The 24339-nt window shown below is 38.4% G+C and overlaps 1 protein-coding gene across 2 annotated transcripts in view; it reads right to left on the minus strand.

Annotated features, from left to right (window-relative positions):
* Positions 1-24339, minus strand: part of iqsec3a (IQ motif and Sec7 domain ArfGEF 3a) — a 120389-nt gene that overhangs the window by 24171 nt on the left and 71879 nt on the right. For both annotated transcript variants that reach the window (XM_026147347.2, XM_026147346.2), the window contains exons 5-7: positions 14771-14932; positions 8757-8879; positions 1840-2006 (exon numbers count right to left, since the gene is read on the minus strand). In XM_026147347.2, coding sequence (XP_026003132.2) covers positions 1840-2006; positions 8757-8879; positions 14771-14932 — 452 coding nt within the window. The remainder of the gene's footprint in view (positions 1-1839; positions 2007-8756; positions 8880-14770; positions 14933-24339) is intronic.

The following is a 24339-nucleotide window of genomic DNA, read 5'->3' on the forward strand; positions in this document are numbered from 1 at the left end:
CACAGTCCTGAACTAAATTTCTCTCCTGAAATTCCTTTAGTCCGAGTCTGACATTACTCATGTTTCCCTTGCAACTCTTTATCTTGTTTTGTGCTCATCATCCTCAAGCTTAAATCTGGCTTTTCATGAGGTGTACTGATTAATGCCAGCCCTCTACAAGAACTTAAGGGAAATGCATGTGCTCTAAAAATACGAGGCCATCCACCAAAAAAAAGAGAAAACAGAAAAGAATCCAATAACTAAGATGTTACAGTTTTTCAGTGAGTTGAGTCACTAGATTAATTAGGCGGGTGTATATTGTGTTGCCCTGTTGTGGATTGCTTTAACACTGACAGTCCGTTTTAATTGAGATAATGAATGTTCTATAGTTCTTCATTACTATTGGTTTCTGGTCCATAATTGCTTTTCACCTTAGCCAATTAGCTGAGTGAACTGCATGTTTTCTTCCATCAATATGTTTGACAGACACAGTGGAAGAGAAAAGAGGAGGAACATAATATAAACAAGTAAAGACAGATGAATAAACAGACAGCGTAATACTGTGACTGAAATCAAAACAAAACAGAAGAATGGATAGGGAGACAAAGAAAAAAACGAGCAGAAGACAAATAGAGCGGCCAAGAGAGAGTGGCGTATCTTAATTTGCATGAGATGTTGAAATTGATTTTCCAACTTAATTTAATTGTGAGGAACAGTCTGGATGAATCTATTAAAGTTGTTCTGCATCGACCTCGGCAATCTCTGATTGATTGCACAGAGTGAGAGCAAAACTATGACGCTCATGTCTCTTTCTCAGCGCTTGCCGAATGAGCATCTGTCTGCATACTGGAGACGAGATTTACAGGTGCTTTCTGTCGGTGCCGCTCTGAGTGACTGTGTAAAGCGAATCAGGCAGGAAGAGAAATGTAACCTAATCTTTATCCCCTGAATTTATGCAGGGAGGTTTGATTGAAACTGTTGGACACTCAGTTCTTCTGAGTCATGTGGGATTGGCTCCACAACAGGAATCTGTACCAGAAGTTACTGGTGAGGCAGAGGATTTAGCAGCTTTCTCATCTAGAGAAATACAAACTTTGCGTGAAAAAAAAAATCTCCTTCTGACTGTTTTAATTTTAGGCCGCATGTAACTCAACTTATGGGATGTTGCTTGTCTCATTCAATGCCCTTGCTCTATAGGCTATATTATATAACGCATAGTGCAACACATAACACAGCATAGATTATAGATTACTGTTCTAGATCTGCACACCCTGCTTGCACTGCATTAGACACCCTTTTATCTTTGGAACTGCCTTAATTCTTCATGGCATTGATTCAACAAGGTGATGGAAACATTTCTCAAGCAACTGCTGCATGTATGGAGGATTAAATCTGCCAAATTCAAAGCAGAAATAAAAAATATGATATAAAAGAATAATAAAATAGTCAAAGTATAAGATTAATTAAAGAAGAATTAAAGAAGATTAAAACAAAAGCAATACACACAGTATATTCTTAAACTGTACTAACGACATAAAGCTAAAAAGAAAACCAGTGCTTTTTAGTCAACTTTCTTTTTGTGGCCATTATCCTGAGTCTGAAGGAAATTCTTCCTTGTTCCTCCTTGCAAAGACATCAGGTTGGACACAGAAAGCTGAGTATTAGATTTACAACGAGGCCACACTGTCAACTATGCAACTCAAAAACCACCATTCCTCTTCTCAAGCGACCTAAAACATTCACCTACCGGCTTGAGCTGATTATGTCAGGTAATTAATGTCATTATAACTCCCTTAATGCTCATCTTCAGATGCAAGCTGTGCCGTAATGCGACCTCAACGTGACCTTGATGTCCCTTACCTCGTAAATTCCTTATGAAGTCCTCCAACAGCATCTTCCGGTCGGGCTTAATATTCGGGCTGTACATGTCGGTGTTGAGCAGAATGATGGCAAAGGCCAGGATGAAGATGGTGTCTGGATTGTGAAATTGCTGCACCACATCCGGGTTGCACATGCAGTACCGCTGACTGTGGGTGTAAAAGAAAAGGGAAAAACAGGGACAGAAAACAGTAAAACATTACATGTTTTATGTAAGATAGTATAGAATGGGAGTAAAATGAATAAAGTTGGGGGTAAGGATGGTTTATCCATGTAGGAATGACACAGGGTGGGACAGGAAATAGGACATATATAAATATACACAGGAGACACTTTTTAAAACACTGCATGCTATTAAAAATACAACATTAGCATAAGAGTGTCACACTGAAATGAGAGTTATGGCTTTAATTTTGCCGGTGGCTTCACATGAAGCTGTAAGCTGCCCCTCAGCACCAGTGCGTTGGTGAGGTTGTGTGAGCTCTGCTAAAACTCATTTCTCCCACTGGAATGAATACTTATATGGGTCATGCATCACACTAGAAACTGAGGGTGATGTTGCTGACAAAAACAAAGGATTTGACCTTCTTTTTAAGTGTTTCATCCTCTCTGTTACTTGCACTAAGCACCCCAAAATCCTGAAAAGTCAAGTCCTATTCTGCAGTTAATCACTGTCTGACGTTTGTGGGCTTAGTTGGATGAATTTTTTGCAGGTTGTCATTGTGCAGAAGAGAAAATACTTGAATACTGAAATGTGAAATCCCTTACCTAGGCACCTTTTCTGCAAGCAAAGGCTCAGTTTGATTTACTTTCCTAAGTATAAGAAGTGTTGTGCTGGAGTGTAGATTTGTAGATGCCTACACATACATTATATGTGTCTTCCTAGAAGCCTAGAAGGTGGTGTGGTGCAAGAATAACTTCATGGTTAGGTGATGAATAATAGAAAAGAACATCCAACATGTATATGGAAGGCATATATAGATTAAAAAAAGAAGGTGTGTGTAGACCTTGTGGGCTTTCTGTTGAAATATATATATATATATATATATATATATATATATATATATATATATATATATATATATATATATATATATGTGTACAGTAATCATGAATTAATCACCCCTGCTACAGAGCATTTTTAAGTAAAGATCAGGGGTTAAAGAGCACAGAAAAGGTCGGGAGCAGCATTCTGGTATTTCTGATTAATAAATAAATACATAACAAATCCAAGTGCGTACATTTTCCTTGTGCTGCTTCCTGAGGTTTCTTTCAGGTGACACCTCAGTAAATGTCACCCTGCGGCTTTGCCCCTGCACTCAGACATGTTTCTGCACTCTCCTCCAGTCCCTATTGTGGATACAAGCATGCAGTAAACGGCACTGTGCTGTTCCTGGGACACGTTACTTATCGTCTGCATATGTAAACAGAGTTGCTTTTTGTGAAGGGCTACGTCTTTTTAAATGCAACAATGCAATCAGTCTCAACACATGTCACCAAAAAGTTAGGAAGTTGTTCAAATTCTAAATGAAAACAGAATGGAATGATTTGTAAATCTCACAAGCACAGAAAATATATCAAATGTACTAGCGTACCATTTTACGAGAAACATTCTGTCATGATCTGCGGAGGCAGACCGTGCGGAAATGTGTGTGGTGGACCCAGGTGCGAACACAAGCGAAGATACAGGAGTGGATTAAACAAAAGCGAGCCTTTTATTATGGCTGATGAAAAGGAACAAACCAGAGTGAGGGCAGCATAAGAGTATAACTCAACAGAAACCTAAACTGGACATAAACTATGGAAAGGCTATGGCTGGAGATACAGAACACAGGGGGTGGGAACACAGACGACGCGACACAGACTACATGAAACACAGAGACTAAATACACATGAGGGATGATCAGGGGAAGTGGTCACACATGGGAACACAGCTGACACACATGAACCATAACGACAGGACTGGTGAAACTGAATACACTGACATTGAATACAGACTTTCAAAGTAAAACAGGAAACATGGAGATTAGACATGAACTAAACATAACCACGCAGACGTGACACATGAACCAGGGAGACTTAGTATAGGAGAAGATGACATAAACAACTAAGGAACAAGACTAAACAGCAATCTAGAAATTAACTAGGTGCACTAAGCTAAGGCACAACAGAAGTACAAAAGATACATAAACTCAAACACTGGGTCGCTTGACCCAGGACCATGAAACATAAAGTCATTTTGACCTCATAAAAGTTGTTTACCACTGTATAGCATGCCGTCATTTTTTACAAGAAGGAATTTTCTTTCTTTTATTTGAACAGTTTCTCAACATCTGCAAACTGATGAGATTAGTCCCATTCTTGTATGAAATCGGTGTCCAGATGCTCAACAGGCCTGGGTCACTTTTGTAATATTTTTCATTCCATGATGCTGATATGTAATTGTATGTGGTTTAGTCTTGCTGCAATATGCATTTTCTTCCCTGAAAAAGACAACATCTGGATGGGTACATATGTTACTTCGAAACCTCTATATGTCTTTTAAGCTTGATGGTGCCTTTCCAGATGTGCAAGTTGCCAATTCCATAGACATTAATACACTGCCATAACCATCAAAGACGGGTTATCTTGTTTTTTTTGTTTTTTTTTACGGAGTGCTGATAACAAGCTGATGGTCTCACTCCTCCTCTCACTTTGATTCGCCTGACCAGAGAATAGTTTTTCACTTTACGTCGGCCTATTACAAATAAGCTTTATTAGACAGCAGTTTGTTGTGAACTGTGCTCACAGACAATGATTTCTGGAAGTGTCCCAGCGGTCACTGAGTGATTTCGGTGACAGAAAGATGCGGTGCTGCCCGAGGACCCAAAGATCACGGGCATCCAAAATCAAGATTCAGTCTTGACTCTTGCACGTAGAGATTTCTCCAGATTTTCTGAATCTACTGATGATCATGACGATCATGATTACTGCCGATGATGAGATATTCAAAGTCATTCCAATTTTATGCTGAGGAACATTATTCTGAAATTGATTTACAATTTGTAGACAAAGTTTTTTGCAGATTGGTGAATTTCTGTCCAACTTTACTTCTGAGATATTCTGCCCCTCTAATATGCTCTGTATATATCCTGTCATGGTGTTGATGACTGTTGCTAATTACTTAATTAGTTGCTGAACGTTCCTCCAGCTGTTTCTTTTTAGTATCTCTTACTTTTCCACCCATTTGTTGCCCTGTCTCAACTGTTTTGAAACCTGTTGCTGTCATCAAATTCAAAATTACGTTGTCTTTTTTTCTCAAAATGATACATTTTTTCAAACATTTCATGTTATATTCTATTATATGGATTAATGAGACTTGCAAATCACTGCATTCTGCTTTTAATTACACTTTACACAACATGTCAAGTTTTTTTTGAATTGGAGTTTTACTACAATAATGGTTTGAAAAACACCCACCGTAATGTGGTTGCTCATGTAACATATAAAAATAAATTGTCGAACTGCAATCAGCATTATTCTACAACATAGTTGATAACTGTGTGTGTACAAAGAGTCTGCTAGAACAGTTTGCATTCTGGGAGTAATTTTTAAGGTAGTTAATCCTCCCCTACTTACCCACGTTCTATATAGGCGTGCATGCATGTAGCTTCACGCTTTCTGTGCCAGTTTTGAATGTGCTTTCTAGGGCTCAGTCTCAATGATTACACATGTGCATGTCTAGATATATGTTTGAGTGCCTTAAATGAAATGTTTTGCGTATTTGTGGCGTCCCGCATACTGTATTTGCTTTAGTGTGATAATCACAGGGCACACAGATGCTCATTCACATCTCACTGTCTGAAAACCATGTCTTGTCAGCAACCAATAATTACACCCTTGTCTGTGAATCCTAATGTTGCACCATGCAGTGAGAAAAACCTCAATTTATGTCGCTTTCTGAGTATGTTGTTACTCTTCACAGATAGGCATGGAAAAATGACTAAGTAAAAAACGAAAATGAGAGGGTAAAATGACATATGATGCTTCTCGCTGAATTGATTTGTCAGTTTTTGGCAATTTAGCTTTTCTTTCAAATTGCCCTGAATGGTGTAATACATCATCATGCGCTCCTTGGGTGGATTTTAGTGCGAAATTATATAAGATGCATGGTCTTCATCGATGAAGACTGTAATATACAGAGCAGATACATAACACAGTGATTACATAGTGAGTAAATATATACAGATATCACACTGTAATACAGGAAGGAAAACATAAACTGAATATATCTGCAGCATTTGGAGATGATTCATATTTGCTCATTCATTAGTACACTGACGCAGCAGATACTGAGGCTACTGGGTGTTTTTCACTTTTTCCCCTCGCTGTTTTTCACTGCTGCTTCAAATCCCCTTCACTTACTTTTGAGACTTCTCTCTTTCTGTCTGTGTGTGTGTGTGTGTGTGTGTGTGTGTGTGTGTGTGTGTGTGTGTGTGTGTGTGTGTGTGTGTGTGTGTGTGTGTGTGTGTGTGTGGAGGCATTTCAAAGCCTGGGAGCAAGGGAAGGCAGGCACAGAGAGGCAGTGGCGGTTATGCAACGCTGGATATTTATAAACCATCCTCCCTCCTTCCTTTTTCTCCCCTTCTTCCCTTCCTTTTCTAGTCTCTGTCTCCTTAGCCCCTCCTCCCTCCTACTCTCTCCTGCTCCTGATAGCACGCAGAGCCAGCCTGATGTCCAAACATTAGCAGTGCCAACCTCCCTGCCCACTGCTTATGACAATGCAGCCATGTTTCTTCCTATTGGGAACCTTGACAATTGTGGCAGGTGGTTGTTACTCAAGAGGGGCGATGGCAAACAGTTAGCATTAACACACAGAGCCACAGCTGCACCGAAAATTGTCACCCTGTTGCAAATTGTGGCCACAAATTATACATTGCCTCGCTATTCAGATGGAGGAGTGGATTGCCAATTTTTTAGTTCAGCCACACAGAAGGGAAAGAGTAAAATGTGTTATAATCTTCATGTTCAATTAATGTTCATGTATGGCAATCCAAGACTACTCCGCTTTGTGTGTGCCTGTCTCTTTGCATGCACGAATATAAAAGTTCTCTGACTGAACTGTTATATACTTGTTTTTCTGTCCCCTCTTAACCTTGCTTCTCACCCAAAAAAAGACAACAAATTCACATCTTTGCTTTTCTGTATGGTACTTTCTTTAAGAATATTTCACGATCAAAACACTTGTAAACTGCATGAACTGCATCTTAAAGCATTACAACAACAAGTCTGGCCCTGAAGTAATTTCTTGAGTGATGGTATATAATTTGTTTTTGTTTTTTTAAGCTTGTTCTAGTCACACCTAAAGTTACATTTCAGTGGGGAAAAAATGTTGCCAAATGAGGAAAACATAACATTCAAGATGATAAATATTCATATCCTGCTCTTTTGTTGCCTTTATTCTCTCTTTACAACAATGTTTATGAACATAAATAAATATATTAGCCATACATAACTAAAGCTCTCTGTTTTTTGCTTGCTTCTTCAGTAAGAATTGGAAGTTCATTCATTCCCTAGTGACTCTTTCCCTTCCTACACCTGTTTAGCCATCAGTTTTTATCTGCATGACCATGAAACTTCTCCTTGAATTCAGCAGGTTCATTATTAGGTTGTTATCCTGATTTTGTCAATCAGCATCGGTAGTAAGTAGCTAATGGACTTTAGTCCAGTTAGCTGGATAATAAACACTGTTTCTAGTTGAATTTTTAATATGAAGGGTGACTTACATTTAAACATGATCAAAAGTTTTGACTGCTACATACATAATTGTGCACCAAAATACTGTGACCGAACCCACATGTAAGAGGCAAAATCATCCAGGAAAGTCAGCAGAACATGAGTGAAAATGCAGCCAATATCCAAAGAAAGACCTTCAGAAAAATTGCTTAAAAAAATATTAGAGGCAAAATATAAAGAAATACGGGGTGATGGCTCAAGATTTTTCCACAGAACTCTATTCAGCCTGCATGACTTTTTAGAGCTTAAAAGTCAGTTTTCTTTTCTTTTCTTTCCTTTTTGTTATTTATGTTTTAAAAAAAAATAATAATAATAAATAAATAGAAAACCTTAAAAATCATTCCAAAAATCCTTCTTTATCATAGAAGAAAAATATGGTTGCATAGTGTAGTAGTCACATTAACTGGACATTTTAAGTTTTGCAGCTTACACTAGAGTTGATACATACATCTTTAACTATACTTTTAGTCTTGTACTTTTGCTTTTGGAGATGTTACAAAATAGCATCCTAACTTAAATACATGACTATGGCTAGATACCTGAATGAGGAGATGTTTAGGGTGCAGTGAATGGAGTTTTAAAGCAAGACGACACAACTTCAGCTATTTCAGTTAATCATGTCATTGTGACATCACTCACACTTCAATTCTTTCAATATCTTTGATTTTCTTTGAGATAGATGTATAAATGAAATATCAGATTCTTTGATAACATGTCAAGCCTATTTTCCCCAAATTCCCAGACTCTCCTGTTACTTAGCCTAAAATTGTGTACTTTGTGGAAGCTGAAGTGACAGTTTCTTCTACTACTTTTAAATTCTGATTCAATTTTAAGGAGCTATTGCACAACTACAATTCCATTTTTTTGTTCTATTATTCATGCCCTCCTCTATTCCCCTGACCACACCGACTTATGGATATTGTAGTGTTTATCTTAGTCTGCAATGCCAAGATGATAGATGAGGTATGAAACAAACTTGATAATAATTACATGTAAAACCAGCAGCCGTAACTCAGTGGAAACAGAAGCTGGTGTGCTCCCAATTTAATGGGCATACCGACTGATAAACATTTTCTTAAAAAAAAACAACAACTTATGTTAAAGGCTAGCTGTACTGTAAGTACCTGAAGGCCTCGATGAGACGTTCCACCTTCTGGGCTTCCCCCTGGACACGAATGTGGGCCTGAAACTTCCTCAGTGCTTCGTCCAGCTCCATGCCTGAGAAATCCATCTCATCCACCACACAACTGTGAAGCACAGAGAGGCAGCGATGAGATAAGCAAAGAGCATAGGAGATAGGAAAATATATTACAATTTATAGCCAAATTCACTAGAGGTTGAGTAGAGGTTGCCCCTTCACTGGTGGGCTGGATGAACGTGTGGATGAACACCCAAGATAAAGGATGCAAAACTCTCACTCATCTGCTTCCCAGTCACAGCACTACTTTGCTTACTGCAGGTATTAGCCACGCACGGACACCAGGGATAAGACTGGGCCCAGCTATCTTCTCGTGCCACAGCTGCCAAGACACACATATACACACACATATGCACACAATGCCTCAGAGCAGAAAATCCTCCTATTACCTGACAACCCAAACTTAATTACTTTAATTAAAAAAGCAAAATATCCTGTCCAATGAGTTCACGGGAGATAAATACAAGAAGGGCAATTTGAAGGTGAAATGAGGTTTGAAGTGGAAGGTGACTTTGGAAATACCATGGGGCAGGGTTAAAGTTTTCCTAGCTGTGATGTTAGGTTGCCTATTGAGGTACAATTATAATTATTTATCCTGCCCATACCAATTCAAGATTAACTAATTAATTAACTCACACTTAGTGGTTGTAGTGTAGTAGTAGTAGGGATTAAATGCTTTAAAGAGAAAAGATAGCGTTGATAGTAAAATCGTCAATAAATAAAATAAGTAGCGGGGTCATGACATTATCCTTTGCCTCTGATCTTTTCTACTTGCAGTACTGCGGGAAATAGGGAGATGCACAGACACACTCTACATTATGATGGATTACTGTGAACAAAGGGAGTTAATGAGGTGAGTACTTGACTGTGACACATGCTGCTCCAGCAGAAAAGCATCAGATAGCTGAGTCTTCAGTCCTGCCATACACATACAGTATAACACACAGCACTGCAGAGAACAGCAAATTCTGCTCACACCGACAACATCACTTCAGTTCTTGATGTCCAGGCTTTGGGGAGGCCAATCCACGACTCATAGCGTTCCCCTTTGCATGCGTGCGTGCGTGCGTGCATGCGTGTAGTTTTTTCTATGTATGTATTCCATGTATGCTTTTACTGCAGTGGCAGTGTGTTTGCGATCATTGTCATGCTGGAAAATGAAGCGGTCGCCAATCAAATGTTAACATTTGTTTTGATAAGACCCATAACACCAATGGATTTACAAGTCAGTGTTAAGTGGTTTAACCAAAAAACAGCATTCCTACGGAAAAGGTTGGGTAGAAGAAATGGACTGAAAATGGGTTAAAAAGCAGCCAGTCTACAAAGTAAGACAGTTTTCAGTAAACCTGGAGAACTATTTCTAAAGACTACCTTAAAAATGATAAGTCTGGCTCCTTGTAAGCAACATACACAGAAACAATTGCACAGTATTGTGCAAAAGCATTACTAACTGATTTACTGTACATCTCTATCACTACTTACAGCAACACTGCTATCAACTTTATTAATATTAATTCCAATTATTAATTGCAGTAAATCTTGAAATAATTCTGCCAGTCAGCTCATTAGAGCTACTAATAGTGTGTAATGATGTAGAAATTCAAGCCGTACAAGATAAAGAAAAGTTTGTTCTTCTTGTTGACTAACAAGAGAAGCTAGTTTTTTTTAGCAGTGTGTTGCTTCATGCTCCTGTAAAGCACAGAAATAAAGCCCTGGTGTCCTCCCAGGGTGCAACATAACCAACCAAGTGTAAATGAACATAAACAGTGAGTGACATCAAAACTTAAGTGATCTCAGGCGAGAGTCTCCAGGTCAAAAGTGTATTTGTGTCCCCTTTGGGCATTTGAACAGAGACTTAGCTGGCTGGTCAAAAGGCTCCAGGATGCTTTGTGACTTCAGTAATTACTTTACTGATGAATTTCGGGACTCAGTCGCTAGTTTCAGATCAAATCAAGATTTACACTAAAGCAGGGTATGTTTTACTCTTCAGTTGACAGTTTGGTTTCACTCAGGTAACTTCTCGCTTGTTACATCTAGTTTCAAAAAACCAAGACAAATTTGTTCAGCCTGAAGCCTAACAATGAATCTTGGGTGAAACTTAGCTAAGCCTATCATTTATATACAGTTAATCAGTTGAATGTTAAGCATGATTAAAACATTGTTTCTGTTCCTTTTTCAGCAAATAGAAAGAAGCTGTTACAGTCAAAAAGTTGCTATTTTTTTCATATATGATGCACTTTTAAGTTATTTCAGACTGTACACAACTGCATTTCCATGGTTACAATGTTGGTTACATCTTTCAGTCTTTCCTTCTGCTTAAATGTACAGCTAAGCAAATAGAATGCATGGTTTTAGAGAGTGCACAGCACAGATTTTTTTCTGACCTTCATTGCTCAATGCTGCATTAATAGAGATAAGTGTAATTATTAATTGCACTAACTAACAGACAGGTCAAATTGTGCATATTGTCAACAAATTATAGCACTTAGAGAAAAATTAAAGGCTCATAAAAGTTAAGCTCATACTATGTGCAGTGAGCCTGGATTGATCGCCTTCTTTATCAACTCGTCGACTGTCAGACCACCCTGATCGCCCTCTTCATGACTCACTTCCTCGCTCCACCACCTCTCTCTCCCTTCTTCCCTGGCTGTCACTCCTTGTTTATGTAATGTCAGACGAGATGCTCTTTAGCCTAAGTACATCAGCCCTCTCCTCCCCTCTTACATCTCTCCCCATACACTCTGGCATAATTACACATCTGCATGGGAAAACACGCGCACACATAAAACACAAACACAAACACACACTATCGTTGACTCGCTTGCAGTGCCTCGGAGAGAAATAGACACATCTGTCTGCAGAACGCCACTTAAACTGTACTTTATGTTTACAAAGCTGCGATGGCAGGTATGCATACAAATACATATGAAAATAAAAAGACATAAAAGGCCAGATGGAGCCATATTTTAAGAAGCCAATGAGTAGATGACAGGCTGAAAACAAGATCTCATTTTTCATGCTAAACAAGTACACCGTGTTATCAGTAAATGAGTCCTTGGGGTGTCCATTTTCTGGCACCCAAATCTATAACCACAAATTGACTTAATTGTCTTGAGACACTTTAACTATTGTTGTTTATGCACCAAGAAATGTGAAGGGAATGAGACTTAGTTTGCTTTATGAGGAGAGGAGGGAGATACCATAACCACATATTGATGCAAGGCTAGGTCACATGCACATACTTGAAAAGTCACATGCTTGCAGACACGTGCACACACGCACGCACGCACGCACGCACACACACACACACACGCACACAGACTCACATATCCACACCGACTCATTCAGGCTCAGTAAATCACCATGAGTGATTTTCACATTAGACTGCTATCCCTCACCCGCTCTCCTGTGACTGCACACTTTATCAAAAGTGCTCTCGCACACTTTTCACTCTATCACGGTCCTCTTCAACATCACTTTCACCCCGAGTGTTGCTGTTTGAGTGCTGCAGGGAAAATATATATATATACCAATATCACCTGCGCTGAGAATATATCTGTGGTGTGAATTTGAGCTTGAAGCCTTAAGAGCATATTCCTGTTAATAAAATGTCTTTGAAACCATGACGGTATCCGTTTGAGGAAATATGGATATTAGATGAGCATGAGCTGGAATGAACAACTTGGTAGAGTGCTATGGAGTGTTTGTCTGACCTTGCAAAGACTAAGCCCGTTCTTGGTTTTGTAACTTGTACAAAAAGGCGGGAGATAAAAAGAAAGATCTTCACAACCTCATTGAGCTGATATGCAAATTTAGACATAATTGGTGAAGCACAGAATTTAACAGAGTAGAGGCAATTAGTGAGATAAAGCAAGGAAGGTGTTGAAAGATGGAAATAGCTGAAGACGAGGACGGGAGAGGGATCTTTGTACTTTAAAAGCAAATAAAAGGCAATAAAGTTAATGACCTGGAATTAATCTTGCAGGGGGAAGTGAGTTTTGTGTGTGTGTGTGTGTGTGTGTGTGTGTGTGTGTGTGTGTGTGTGTGTGTGTACGTACGTGTGTGTGTGTGTGTGTGTGTGTGTGTGTGTGTGTGTGTGTGTGTGTGTGTGCGCATATGAAGTTCTTGTTCTCTAAACCCCAAAGTTCATGTGTTTGTTTGTTTTTTTCTTCACTTATCTCATGTATCTATATTGTCTTGCACATAACACTTGTTTTTGAAAAGCATTCATAACCAAAATGCAAATCCATTCAGCTTCCAAATTAGTTTTAGTGGACTGTGAGGTTCTTGAGAGGTTCTTGAGATGAATATACCTGTACACAAAGACCAAGAAATGTCTACATCAAATATTAACGTCAGATGAAAAGAGTCATTTTTCCGATCTTAAAAACAATCGCATGATGGCTTCTGTAACTCTCGAGGAGCTCTGTCAGGACTGGAAAAGCGTCTTCCTGTTATCACAATTATCTGGGCTCGGACTTAAAAAGATGTTATTGATGCCATACAGCTGGAGTTTTAGGATCCTGCATTTTGAAGTGAACCACACAGTGGGAACTCAGATATTTAAAGATATCTAAAAGCCTGATTTTGCTCTCAGGATGATCAGACTAAAGACGCTGCTGTGGTGCACCATGGGAAGTGACCACATGAACCTTCCAGATGAGTAATAAACCACTAGGATATCCTGGTATTAGTTTTTGGTTTAATTTCAGCTATCCTATCGAAATCAAATTGATAGTTTTGTATTATTTAAATAGAATCTAATTATTGGGAAAATGTTAAAAGAGCTACTTTTGGTCTCAGCAGCGAGCCATGTTTTATCTCACTGACAGCCATGGAAAGCTGTCAAGTCGGCACCACAGAGATGGAAAGACTCGGTACACAAACCTGTGCTATGGCCTACATGCAGTGCAAAGACTTTCTGCTGTTAGCAGTTATTATGAAAAGTGGAGACTACACAGAATTAAACTACAGTGATGCTACCTTTACATACACTTTAATGTGTTGCAGCTGACCAGCTAATGAATGCAGCTGTCTTTGCTAGTGATGAAAGCAGTCACAAGGAGCTTTTTTTTCTTATTTCACCTAGTGGCTAGTGATCAAATTACACAGTCTCTATGTGCCTAACATACAAGCTCCACACAAGGACCCTACCTGAGTTTGAGCCCATGACTCTGGCGCTATTACAAACTACTGTATTATCAGTCCATAGATTTCATAAGGAGTCAGCCAAAATGTTTTCACGTAGCATACAAGTAGCTATGGAGAGGAGTGAGCAAGAAACCAAACACTCGAGTCAGACGCAGCCTCTCAATATGCCCAACACGTATCAGTACCAAACACACACACAGATAAAGCAGTGCCTTATCTCCCACACTTCAGTACATCTACCCTATGTCCTGAATGGAAATGGAAGTTTTTGAAATCTCAAAAGTAATATTTATGTTATCAGATCACAGATAAACTGTTCCTTGTTTTTCACTTCTGCTCTATATTAACAACAGTTTTAACATGAATGTGATAAAGATGAGTAAAATGTTATTAGGCCAGGAAAATGTTACTTTTGCTTCATGTCAACCTCCTTTAATTTCTGTAGTAGTTATTGCCCTACAAGTCAACCTACATTTACGAGCTTTACGAAAATCAGACAAGAGCTCATTTTTGAATTTTGGATCTTAGCACTTCAATTTGAGCTTATTTCAGATGTGTTTATGACAATGGAAACTATAATGAAATGACCGCAAAAAAAATCACACATAAGTGGATAGTGAAGTTATAATTTAGGCTTCACAATTGAGTTTTAGAGAATAATAAGACCCCAAGCTAGAGCTGTGCACAGCTTGTACCTAATAAGGCTTCATGAAAAAGGATAGATTACTGGGAAAAGATCCCCCCAAATGATTTGGGGAATCAATATCTGCAGTCCTGTGGGCTACTCACTCTAGGACATCTCTGTTGAAGGGCTTCTTGCTGTTGCCGAGGAACTCTCCAATCATTTGTCGACTCAGGCCCTTTCGCTGTAGCAGAAAGTGGGCAACACCGATGGGCGTGTCTGGGATGAAGCCTCTTGAGATCAGGAACTGAAGGCCCTTGTCAGGGTTACTGAGACAAAAAGGAAAGGGGAAACGTCAGTGAACTAAAGTGAGTTAGTGGTGTGACTTGCATGATGTAGAGTGTAGATATAAACCTTCCAGTGGCCACACTCTACATCTATATTTACAGTCACACTGCATAACTCTTGTGCTATCTGTCAGTGAACTCCTTTCACAACAGAAAACAACAACAGCAACCACTGCGCTGCCAACTTACAGCACATGCTAAATCTGCAAGTCTGGATGAAGATTTGGATCATGTAATAAGGCCAACTTGGTTCTTCTCGCAACAGAAAAGCCTTTTTTCCACCCTGTAGCAGAAAGATAATGGGTGCAGTCACACCATTCTCCAGCTCTGACACACTGCTGTGGAGATAAATCTGGCTATGTGAGACTAGCAGTGGTTTGATGCTGTGCAGCTGCAATATTATTTCTCGAAAAATTGGTGAAATTCATTCAGCTGTGACAGATGATTTTTTCTGTATCATATTGAACCAAAATTAGCAGAATTAAAAAGTCATTTTGTTCAGAACAGCGGTTAGAGACATCGCATATGCCAGTGTGACAGAAATAGGAACAAAAATAACAAAGGTAATCCTTTGTAGCAAAAGTTGTAGGAAGTGTTCAACAAGGATGCTATTTTTTGGTTATCTTTTAATTAGTCGAATAATAACTGGGCTAGAATTTATATCCACAATATATACTGTAAGTATTTCTTTGCAAAGATGAGAATTTTGGTCTGACAATCTATAGTTTCTGGGTTCTTACAGTGAACACCTACAGAGTGTTAGTGTAAATAAACATACAAAAGGCTGTGTATAGTTACTCCCCTGCTGAATTACAACTTTAATTAACAACTACAACACAACACTCTGCTAAATTTAGAGGATATAACAAGAATCACAACTGCCGCCTTAGGAAGCAACTTTAAATCCACACATATACACAGATATAAAATATAGCTCTACCATAGAATTTATTTCACCATGAGAGAAAAAAAAACCCTCAAACTTTGACTTTTGCTTACATTTTTCATTCAAATGTGATACAATTTTGATGAATTCATCAGTAAAACCAGACTGGCAATGTTCAAAACGATGCCCTTGTCCACTCATTTGTCACTAGCTTTATAGCAGACACATTTTTTTCAGTATTGAAGTATGCTGTATGAAAAGTAAAGTTTTTAGAGCTATTATACACTTTGTGAATGGCTATTAGTTAATGCTAAGAAACTATGAATTGATTCCAAATTCGTTAGATCACATCAGTGAGGCAGTTAGTATCTAACTTGTTGATGTAATTTATGTGCTCACTAAATGGTCTTATTTCGTTGTTTTTGTGTTTTGTTAGGTTGAAAAATGAAAACAAGGTCAATCACTCCAAAGAACATACTTTGGAACATTAAAACAGCATGTTAATGAGCCATTTCTGGTGGACAATAAATAAGGCTTTTTGTAACAGTGTAACTGGTAATAAAAAAAGTATCTATCCTAGGTCGCTTACTGTGTACAGCAACTAAAACCTAATCACAAAGCTGTTTCTGTAGACATCAGCAACTTAGTGATTCATATTTCTGGTCAATTTTACAAGTGTCTCCTCCTCAAGGTGGCATTTCTGAAAATTTTGCCTATTCTGTTGGTTCGTTTTTTAAAGCATTTTAGTTTTTAGGAATAATTTTAGATCACATCTTAAATTTGAGAAGCATTTAAAGAAGATTTCTAAGACGGTCGAGGCTAATCTGAATTGTTTTAAGTTAATTCGGCACTATATACCCACTTCAGCAGCTCAGTTATTTATGCATTCCATGATATTCTCTCATTTTTCATATTGTATGACAGTTTGGACCCAAGCAGCACCATCTACAATTCAGTCTGTGGTATCCTTATATAACCAATCTTTAAAAATAATGGATAAAAAAAAATCTGTTCGGTGGCATCACTGTCACATTTAAAGAAATATAATCTACTTAGTTTTAAGAGTTTTAATCATTTGTGCTTTCTTAAATTAGTCTTTAAATGTATAAATAGGATGGCCCCAGAGTGTCTTAATAGATATATCCAGAGACAAGATAGTAATCGTATTACTAGGAGCATGGTGAACAGCAACTGCAAGATATCATATCGCAGATCTACATTTAGTCAGTCAGCTTTTTCCATAAAGGCTTGCCATCTGTGGAACACACTTCCAACCGAAATCAAATTGATTACAGACATCAGATCCTTTAAATTGAAGGTTAAAGTTCGGTTAAAGGGAAATCAGAGATGTAGTCATTTTAACTAAAGATTTTTAATCGTACTTTAATTCATTGTCTATTAACTGTAATTGTATCTATGATGTAATTTGGTTTTATGAAAATGTATGTTTTATTGTAAAACTTATCTATTTTGATTGTAAGCCCAATAAGGGACAATTGTTGAAAATTAGCAATAGCTATAAACTTATGTGCGTTACATCAGTTTCATGTTTTGTACTTGGATTATGTTAAACTGCACTGTCCCTTTTAAATAAATAAATTCAAATTCAACTCGAATCTGAATAGTGGGATTTAAAAAGCACACATGCTCAAAGATTTTGCGTCTGTAGCCTTATTTAAACTAGTGCGACTAGTATGCTAGTTTATGGTGGCTAATCTCAAAAAATGTTAACAAGGTTTGCAAAGTTAAATTAGAACTGGGTTTAAACAGACATCACTGCAATACTTTGTCAACTGTATGCTCTACATTTCCTCTGATACAGTATAGTTTAGATATAGATTGTATATAAAGGAACTTCTATACTGATAATTCTGTGGTTTTAGCATTGACTTTATATCCAAGTATCATGGGATCAAGTTTATTTATTTTCACTTTATTTTTACACCAGCAGCTGGTTTAGTCTTAATACTCTGTTGCTCACATATAGCAGCTGCTACTGGCATGGCCATCTGTTACCAAATAAATACTGAAGTATTTTTTAACAGCACTTGTTGGATCACATGTATACTTTGTATTAGTTGTTGGCTAACATGAATTTTTCTTTAATGTACAGTCATTACATTACAGGATACATATTCAAATATAGCCCAAGTTCTAAAATGAATACAACCTCAGAACACATGACCTATGATAACACATGATGTATAATTATCTATTTAATAAAAAGTACTATAAGCCAAAGAAGCAGTGTGTGAAAAACACAGTTTAACTTATGATTCATCAGCTTTTAGAGCCACCTTTAGGAGCAACACCTTTAAAGAAATGTTTTCTGTATGACTTCATCAGGTTCTCAGATCATTGTAGACTTTTGGCCAACTCATTTTACTTCATTGAGATTTGTGGTCATTCATTTATGTAGGGCTCTCTCAAAAATTAGCTCTCATTTCAATCAGGTTGACTTCTGGGCTTTGACTTGGCCATTGCAACACTATGATACTTTTCTTTTTCAGCTATTCTGTTATAGATTTTCTTCTGGGATTTGGATCATTTGATTGGTGCATGATTACATTATGGACAAACATCTTCACTTCAGTCTCCAGAAGTCTTGAGGTTGGTTCAGATGCAACTTTTACAAACCCAACAATACTTGTTCAGTCTTTTTTTAATTTGTACAGTAATGAACATTAACATTTAACATGCTAATGCCTGTAGAATCTGAGATGAAGCTCTTGGATTTTCTTTGCAGTTTCTTTGAACATTGCAAGGTCTGAACTTGGGGTGATTTGCTAATACACGTGCTCCTGGGGGACTGGTCTTGAATGTTTTCCACTTATGAATAATCTTTCTCATTGCAGACTGATGGACTTCAGATTGTTTGGAAATTGTGTTATAGCCCTTTGCAGATAGATGGACAGCAGTAGCTGCTTCTTTAAGATTGCAGCATTATGTTAAAACATACCTGAATGCTCCAGACCAGCAAACCTCCAAAACTTCTGCTTTTATAGAGGTGCTCACACTTGCTAATTATCAATTATTAGCATTTGATTAGCAGCACCTATCTTCTTAGTGGCTTAGTGTTTGTTGTATTTGTATTTAACCTGGTAAGGACTATTTTTACAATTTTTTTTTATTATATCTTGATAGGTAAAATGTTCTTATAATGTGTTTACTCCTTTTCTTAGTTCGCAGTGCTTCATTCTGGTACCTAATGTGTTCAGCTGGTGACTGGTGGTAATTCTTTTAACTCTTTGAAGCATGTAGGTATAAAGTCACTGTTACAGGACGAACACATGGTTACCTCACTATATTGCTCTTTACATATTCCAGAAGAGGGATATAATTCATCAGGCTAACGTATGTAAATGAATGCCAGTATCCCTTGGATACAGAGACAAAAACTCATTTGGGACTGTATGTGTTTAATGCATGAGTAGTGCATGGAAACATTTATTTTACTGAGTGATGAGGTGCACTCACATGCTCATGCATCAGAAAATTGTCGAAATATCTCAGCGGGCCTATGAATCATTGTTTTCAAAAGAGAGTACATCTCCCTGTCCAGCATTCGTTCAGGAGATTCAAGAGCTTTCAGTTGACTACATGGCCAAAGTTATATATGAATACAGGAGTAATATCTTAACTATTTATAACCATATAGCTGCTCCAGGGAGGCTGCTGCATTATGGTCACAGCTGTCCCACTCCAGTCTTCATACAGTGTTTAAACTACAGCCTTTACATAAGAGAGTGTGTACCAGAGCTAATGGGTTTAGTGAGGCAAGGGCATGACAGAGGGGAGGATAAAGGGCAGAATAGAAAGAGAAGACTGGAAGAGGACCAGACTGAGCAGATGTGCGGGAATGGGAGGGTGAGGACAAAGAGTGAGCACGATGAGCGCAGACTGGACTGCCTGAAAGCATCTGCTGCAACAGCCTCGGCACACTCTCAGCGTCTCAACCTCTCAGCTGAAGGTGCTGTCTCGCCAAATGGATTTGGCAGATATCACTCATTTGATGTTTGCCCAACAACAGATGGATCCCACATGGCGATTATTACTCGTAATCAGAAAAAGATAGGGGGGGGGGGGGGGACTGCAAAATCATGCAGGAAGTGTAAGATTTGGATTAGCAGTGCAGAATAAGCCTGCACACATCAACTTGTCCAAAGAGCAGTTTTATTCAAAAAGAAATATTAAAGAATCTTTGCAAGCACTATGCTTTTGGTCAAGGGTTTTGCTGCACAGGTAAACTCATTAAGTTTAGATCGTGAAAGCACTGTTGATTCACTCTTGCTTTTTCATCCTTTCATCATGCTGTGGAGTGTTTTGCAATTTATTTTCTTTTCCAGAATGTTCCCTTATCAAATCTGAGCCTTAAGAGCAAAGATGCTATTTTTTTTTAAGATTATATGGGTCAGTATTTTATTTGAGGATTTTTGCAAGATGGTGCCGGATGTTATTCACAGCTAAGAACAGAAACCGTTTTCTTACAAAGTTTAGGCGTGACAAAAAAAAAAAAACTGTAAAAGAAGAGCAAGAGCACAACATACACACAGCAAATTGACCCACACCCGTGTAAAGCATGGGGAAGGGAAGAGTAAGTGCCAGACAGGACCCAGATGTCATGCTAAAACAACAACTTCTAAATATAGTGCTACATTCCCAGGCGTCTTTCCCCCTTGCCTCCTCAGAGCAGACATAGTTTTTATTTATTTTTATTTATTTATTTATTTTTATTTTGCAACATCTCGGTGTAGTACGACCTCGCCATAAATACACCTCTCCCTTACCACCTTGATACCCTCTTTTATTGGCCCTCTATTTTATTGCTAATGGACAGATGTGCAGTCAAAACTGTGTTTTATGGGCCCTACAAGAGCTTAAGTGTCAGCACTGCATGTTGCCTATTTCTCCAGATGCACAGATTTCTGTTCCATTACTAACCAGTGACAGGTTGATGGCCGGTTAGCACCCCTGTGCATTTCTCTGAGTGGAAACACGATTGTGTGTTGTACCTGTAAACGCTTCAAAACCCCAAATCATTAACAAGGACCCACTGTTGCACCAAACTGCTCGTGTCCATCAAGCATGCTTTTGCAGAGCTTTTGCAGTCACATGCCTGCTTTTACCGTCCTTAGGTTGGTTGGTTGTTAAAGCACAAGTTTGCTACTTTTTACAACATATACACACACAGATGACACGTTGTGTTTATTTATCTATTTAAGAGAAAGCATTTGATAGCACTTGTTACAAAGCATTTTTTGTTCTAATGAAATAGGTTCACAGTTTTTTTAAAAAGCAGTATGGCCTGTCTTATTCTCTAAATATTGGGAGCAAATGAGGGTAAAAGGTGTTGGGTTCTGTGAGAAATTAAAACTGCTTCCTCTGTTTGACCATCTGGATTTCAGCGTTTGTAATCATGTGCTGGGTCATTTAGCACTGAGGGTAGAATGTTAATACAGGAAAGGTTTGTGTATGCCCAAGTAAACAAACAAGACCCCCCCTTGTGGAGTCCTCGCCTACTGATTGGCAGAAACCCTCTTGTGGAATTGCTGTGTTAATTAGCCTTGCTTGATATGTCTGTCTCACATGCTCACTCTTCACATCACTGATAAATCTCACATGTCGCCATTTCTTCAATTTGAAAAGCAGTTACGGGTCTCCATTTTTATGCAAGCTGGGCCTCCTCTGCGGTCCAATCAATACTTTCACTACACCAGAATGTATGCGCGGGGAAAAGTGAAATAAGGACATGTCTAACTGAGCCGTATTAAGCTGAGAAGTCATGCATCCAAAAGAGAAATCTACTCAGGAATCTGTCATTAATGTCACACATCCTCCTGTCTCCTCTTTGCACATTTCCCTGTTGAAGACTTTCTACCAGCTCCCTTGTGTGATGGCAGTGTCCTTGGCACACACTCTCCTCACATAATGGAGTCATTGTCATTCCAGCCACACACAAGGTGGAAACTTTATCAAGTGGTCTTTCTCTCAAGCTTTTCCCTGCGCTACCTTTTTGTGTCTCTTTCAGTTCCTCTCTGTTGCTTTTGCACTACATTTCCATCACTCACTTGTCTTGCCTTTTTATTCTAGTATGCACACATACAAACACACACACGCACGCATGCACGCATGCATGCATGCACACACCAATGTTTGGAATTTCCTCTGTTTAATTTACTTTCTACACCAACACTTCTTGCTCCCCTTGGAAAGGTGATGCATTGACCCCCCGCTGCAAGACAAACACAGACCAGTGCACACTCACTGTTTACACTACCCAGTTGGATGCATATTTGTAAGCCTTTTCTGTCTGCATGATCAAGCAATACCTAAAGTTTTAGCCCAAAGCAAACAGCCCTATTTAAGATGCAAAGGATACAACAGCAAAGGTATTAGAAGAAGGATACGAACTGGTGGAACTAATAAGCCACAAGCCAGATTTCCCTGCCTCTCCCTACCTTTTTTTTTTTTTTTTGCTCCTAATTCATCATTCTATCTCTCTCTTTCCTCTCAGCCAATTTATTAAAAGTCAGCTTATCTTTCGAGGTGTTTGATCAAAAGACGATGACTGAAAGGCTACACAAGCTGCGCTCAAAAGTCACAGAGGCTTGTAATCAAACGGGGGGCTGCCATTAAACACTCAGTATCTCAACTGAGCAAACAGATAAATCCTACATCCAGTCTTTTTTCTGCCACTCCACATGCATGTCAGACTAAAACTATCAAAGCAGACATGTTTGAAAAACTGGATTAAATGTAAGTAGCATATCCTACATTCAAAGCCCACCTGTATTGTAACTGGATCTAGCAGGAACACTTTCTACACATAAATAACAGCTTGCCTTATTCACCTGGAATTATATCTATATTGGATTAATCTGCATAATTTATTTGCCAGTGCAGGAAGTGTCAAAGAGGCAATGGGTGGCTGCCATGTTGCATTTTAATGCTAAGAAGACTAAAGGTTGGATTCTTTTGTCACCTGTTTTTAAAATAATGTCGGCCAAAGTCTTCCAGACGCTTTCTCGGGTGTTTTAGTTGCTTAATTCAAGGTACCACACATAGATATTAATAGAAAGGATTTTAAAAACATTGGCACTGGCATTAGAAATGTGTTTACACAGAATGGGTTCCGGGTTTCCACTGAATCAAGCAAAATTGTAGCTCAGGAAAAATAGTTTTTCAGAGGCTTTTAATGTTAATAGTCAGGTGGATTTTCTCATCATAAAAAATGGTCATCAAATTTGGATATATATTGATGTATTAGTTTTAACAGAAACATAATAGAAAGTTGTAAAACAAAAAAAACTAAAACAATTTTAGTTGCAAAGCCATAGCTACATCTAAATCATTTTCACAATGCATTGTTGTCTTGCTCTCTTTACATTGGAGCAATGTCATCCTAAAAGACACTAGTCACTATAGAAAAATTTCAAATACATAATAAAGGTGATCACTCACCTCTAAGTAGACTAGCACTACCTCTTGACCCTTTTACTATGAGTGTCAGGTAATTGGGTTTTTCCTTTAATTTGTCACCAATCACAATATTAATGTGTTCATGTGATGTCTGCTGTTAATCAAAAAGTCAAAGATAAAACTAAATAGTATCGAAATACTAAATAGTATCATTTGTAGCATCGTTTTTTGCTTTCTAAATTTTGGATATTTCCCACATTGGTATTCCTTCTGTGCTCACTCTTCACTAAGAGCACAGCTCGTTCCGTCTCTTGTTTTCATCGTCTCATTCCAGCATTGAGTCAAAGTTAATTGGCTTTATTGTGCACATTTATGGCGCTGCAGAGCTTGGCATTATAAGAAAAAAGATAATGTGTGTTTATGAGCTCCAATCTTGCAAATATGTGTGACATGGCCTAACTGGATGAATATCCTCACAAAATCTCACACCCAAGGGAGGAGAGTGTATTTTCCTTCAGTGCAAGATATTTTGGAAAGCGTGTAGAGCTTCTACAGAAATGGCTGAGGTGGCAGAGAGAAAAATCCAATCCTGCTCGGGCTGAAATGTTAACAAATTTTTCATCCCAGTTCCCAAGGTACTGGTTCACACAATGCTGAAGGAACTTTTAATTACATTCGCAACTCGCAGAAGAATGACTAATGAGAATTTTAGGCTTTGTGGATCGCTGCCATTATTTTGGGGGATTCATCCTTCATGCATTCCAACTAACTGTTACCCAGCAACTCAATCAGCGGTTGAGCTGAGCTTGCTACACGAGTCCAGTTCATTTATTAGAATATGTGGGGTGTTTAGGCCCTTTAGGGTATGCTCTGGGTGAAAGGCTAATAGAGCATATGGTAAATTTCTCTATTTATTAATGCCTTCCAAGTCTGCTGTTGGGTACTTAGCACACAGGGGTCACGTGGTTCCAGACATTTTAAAATGGGATTGCATAGTGGTGCACAAATTAAATATGGGATATTCATTTCCCTTGGTTTGCTGACATTAGCTTTAACTTAAATTCTTCATATGTAAACTTTGTTT

Source organism: Astatotilapia calliptera, chromosome 17 (assembly GCF_964374335.1).
Source record: "Astatotilapia calliptera chromosome 17, fAstCal68.1, whole genome shotgun sequence".
Classification (NCBI taxonomy): domain Eukaryota; kingdom Metazoa; phylum Chordata; class Actinopteri; order Cichliformes; family Cichlidae; genus Astatotilapia; species Astatotilapia calliptera.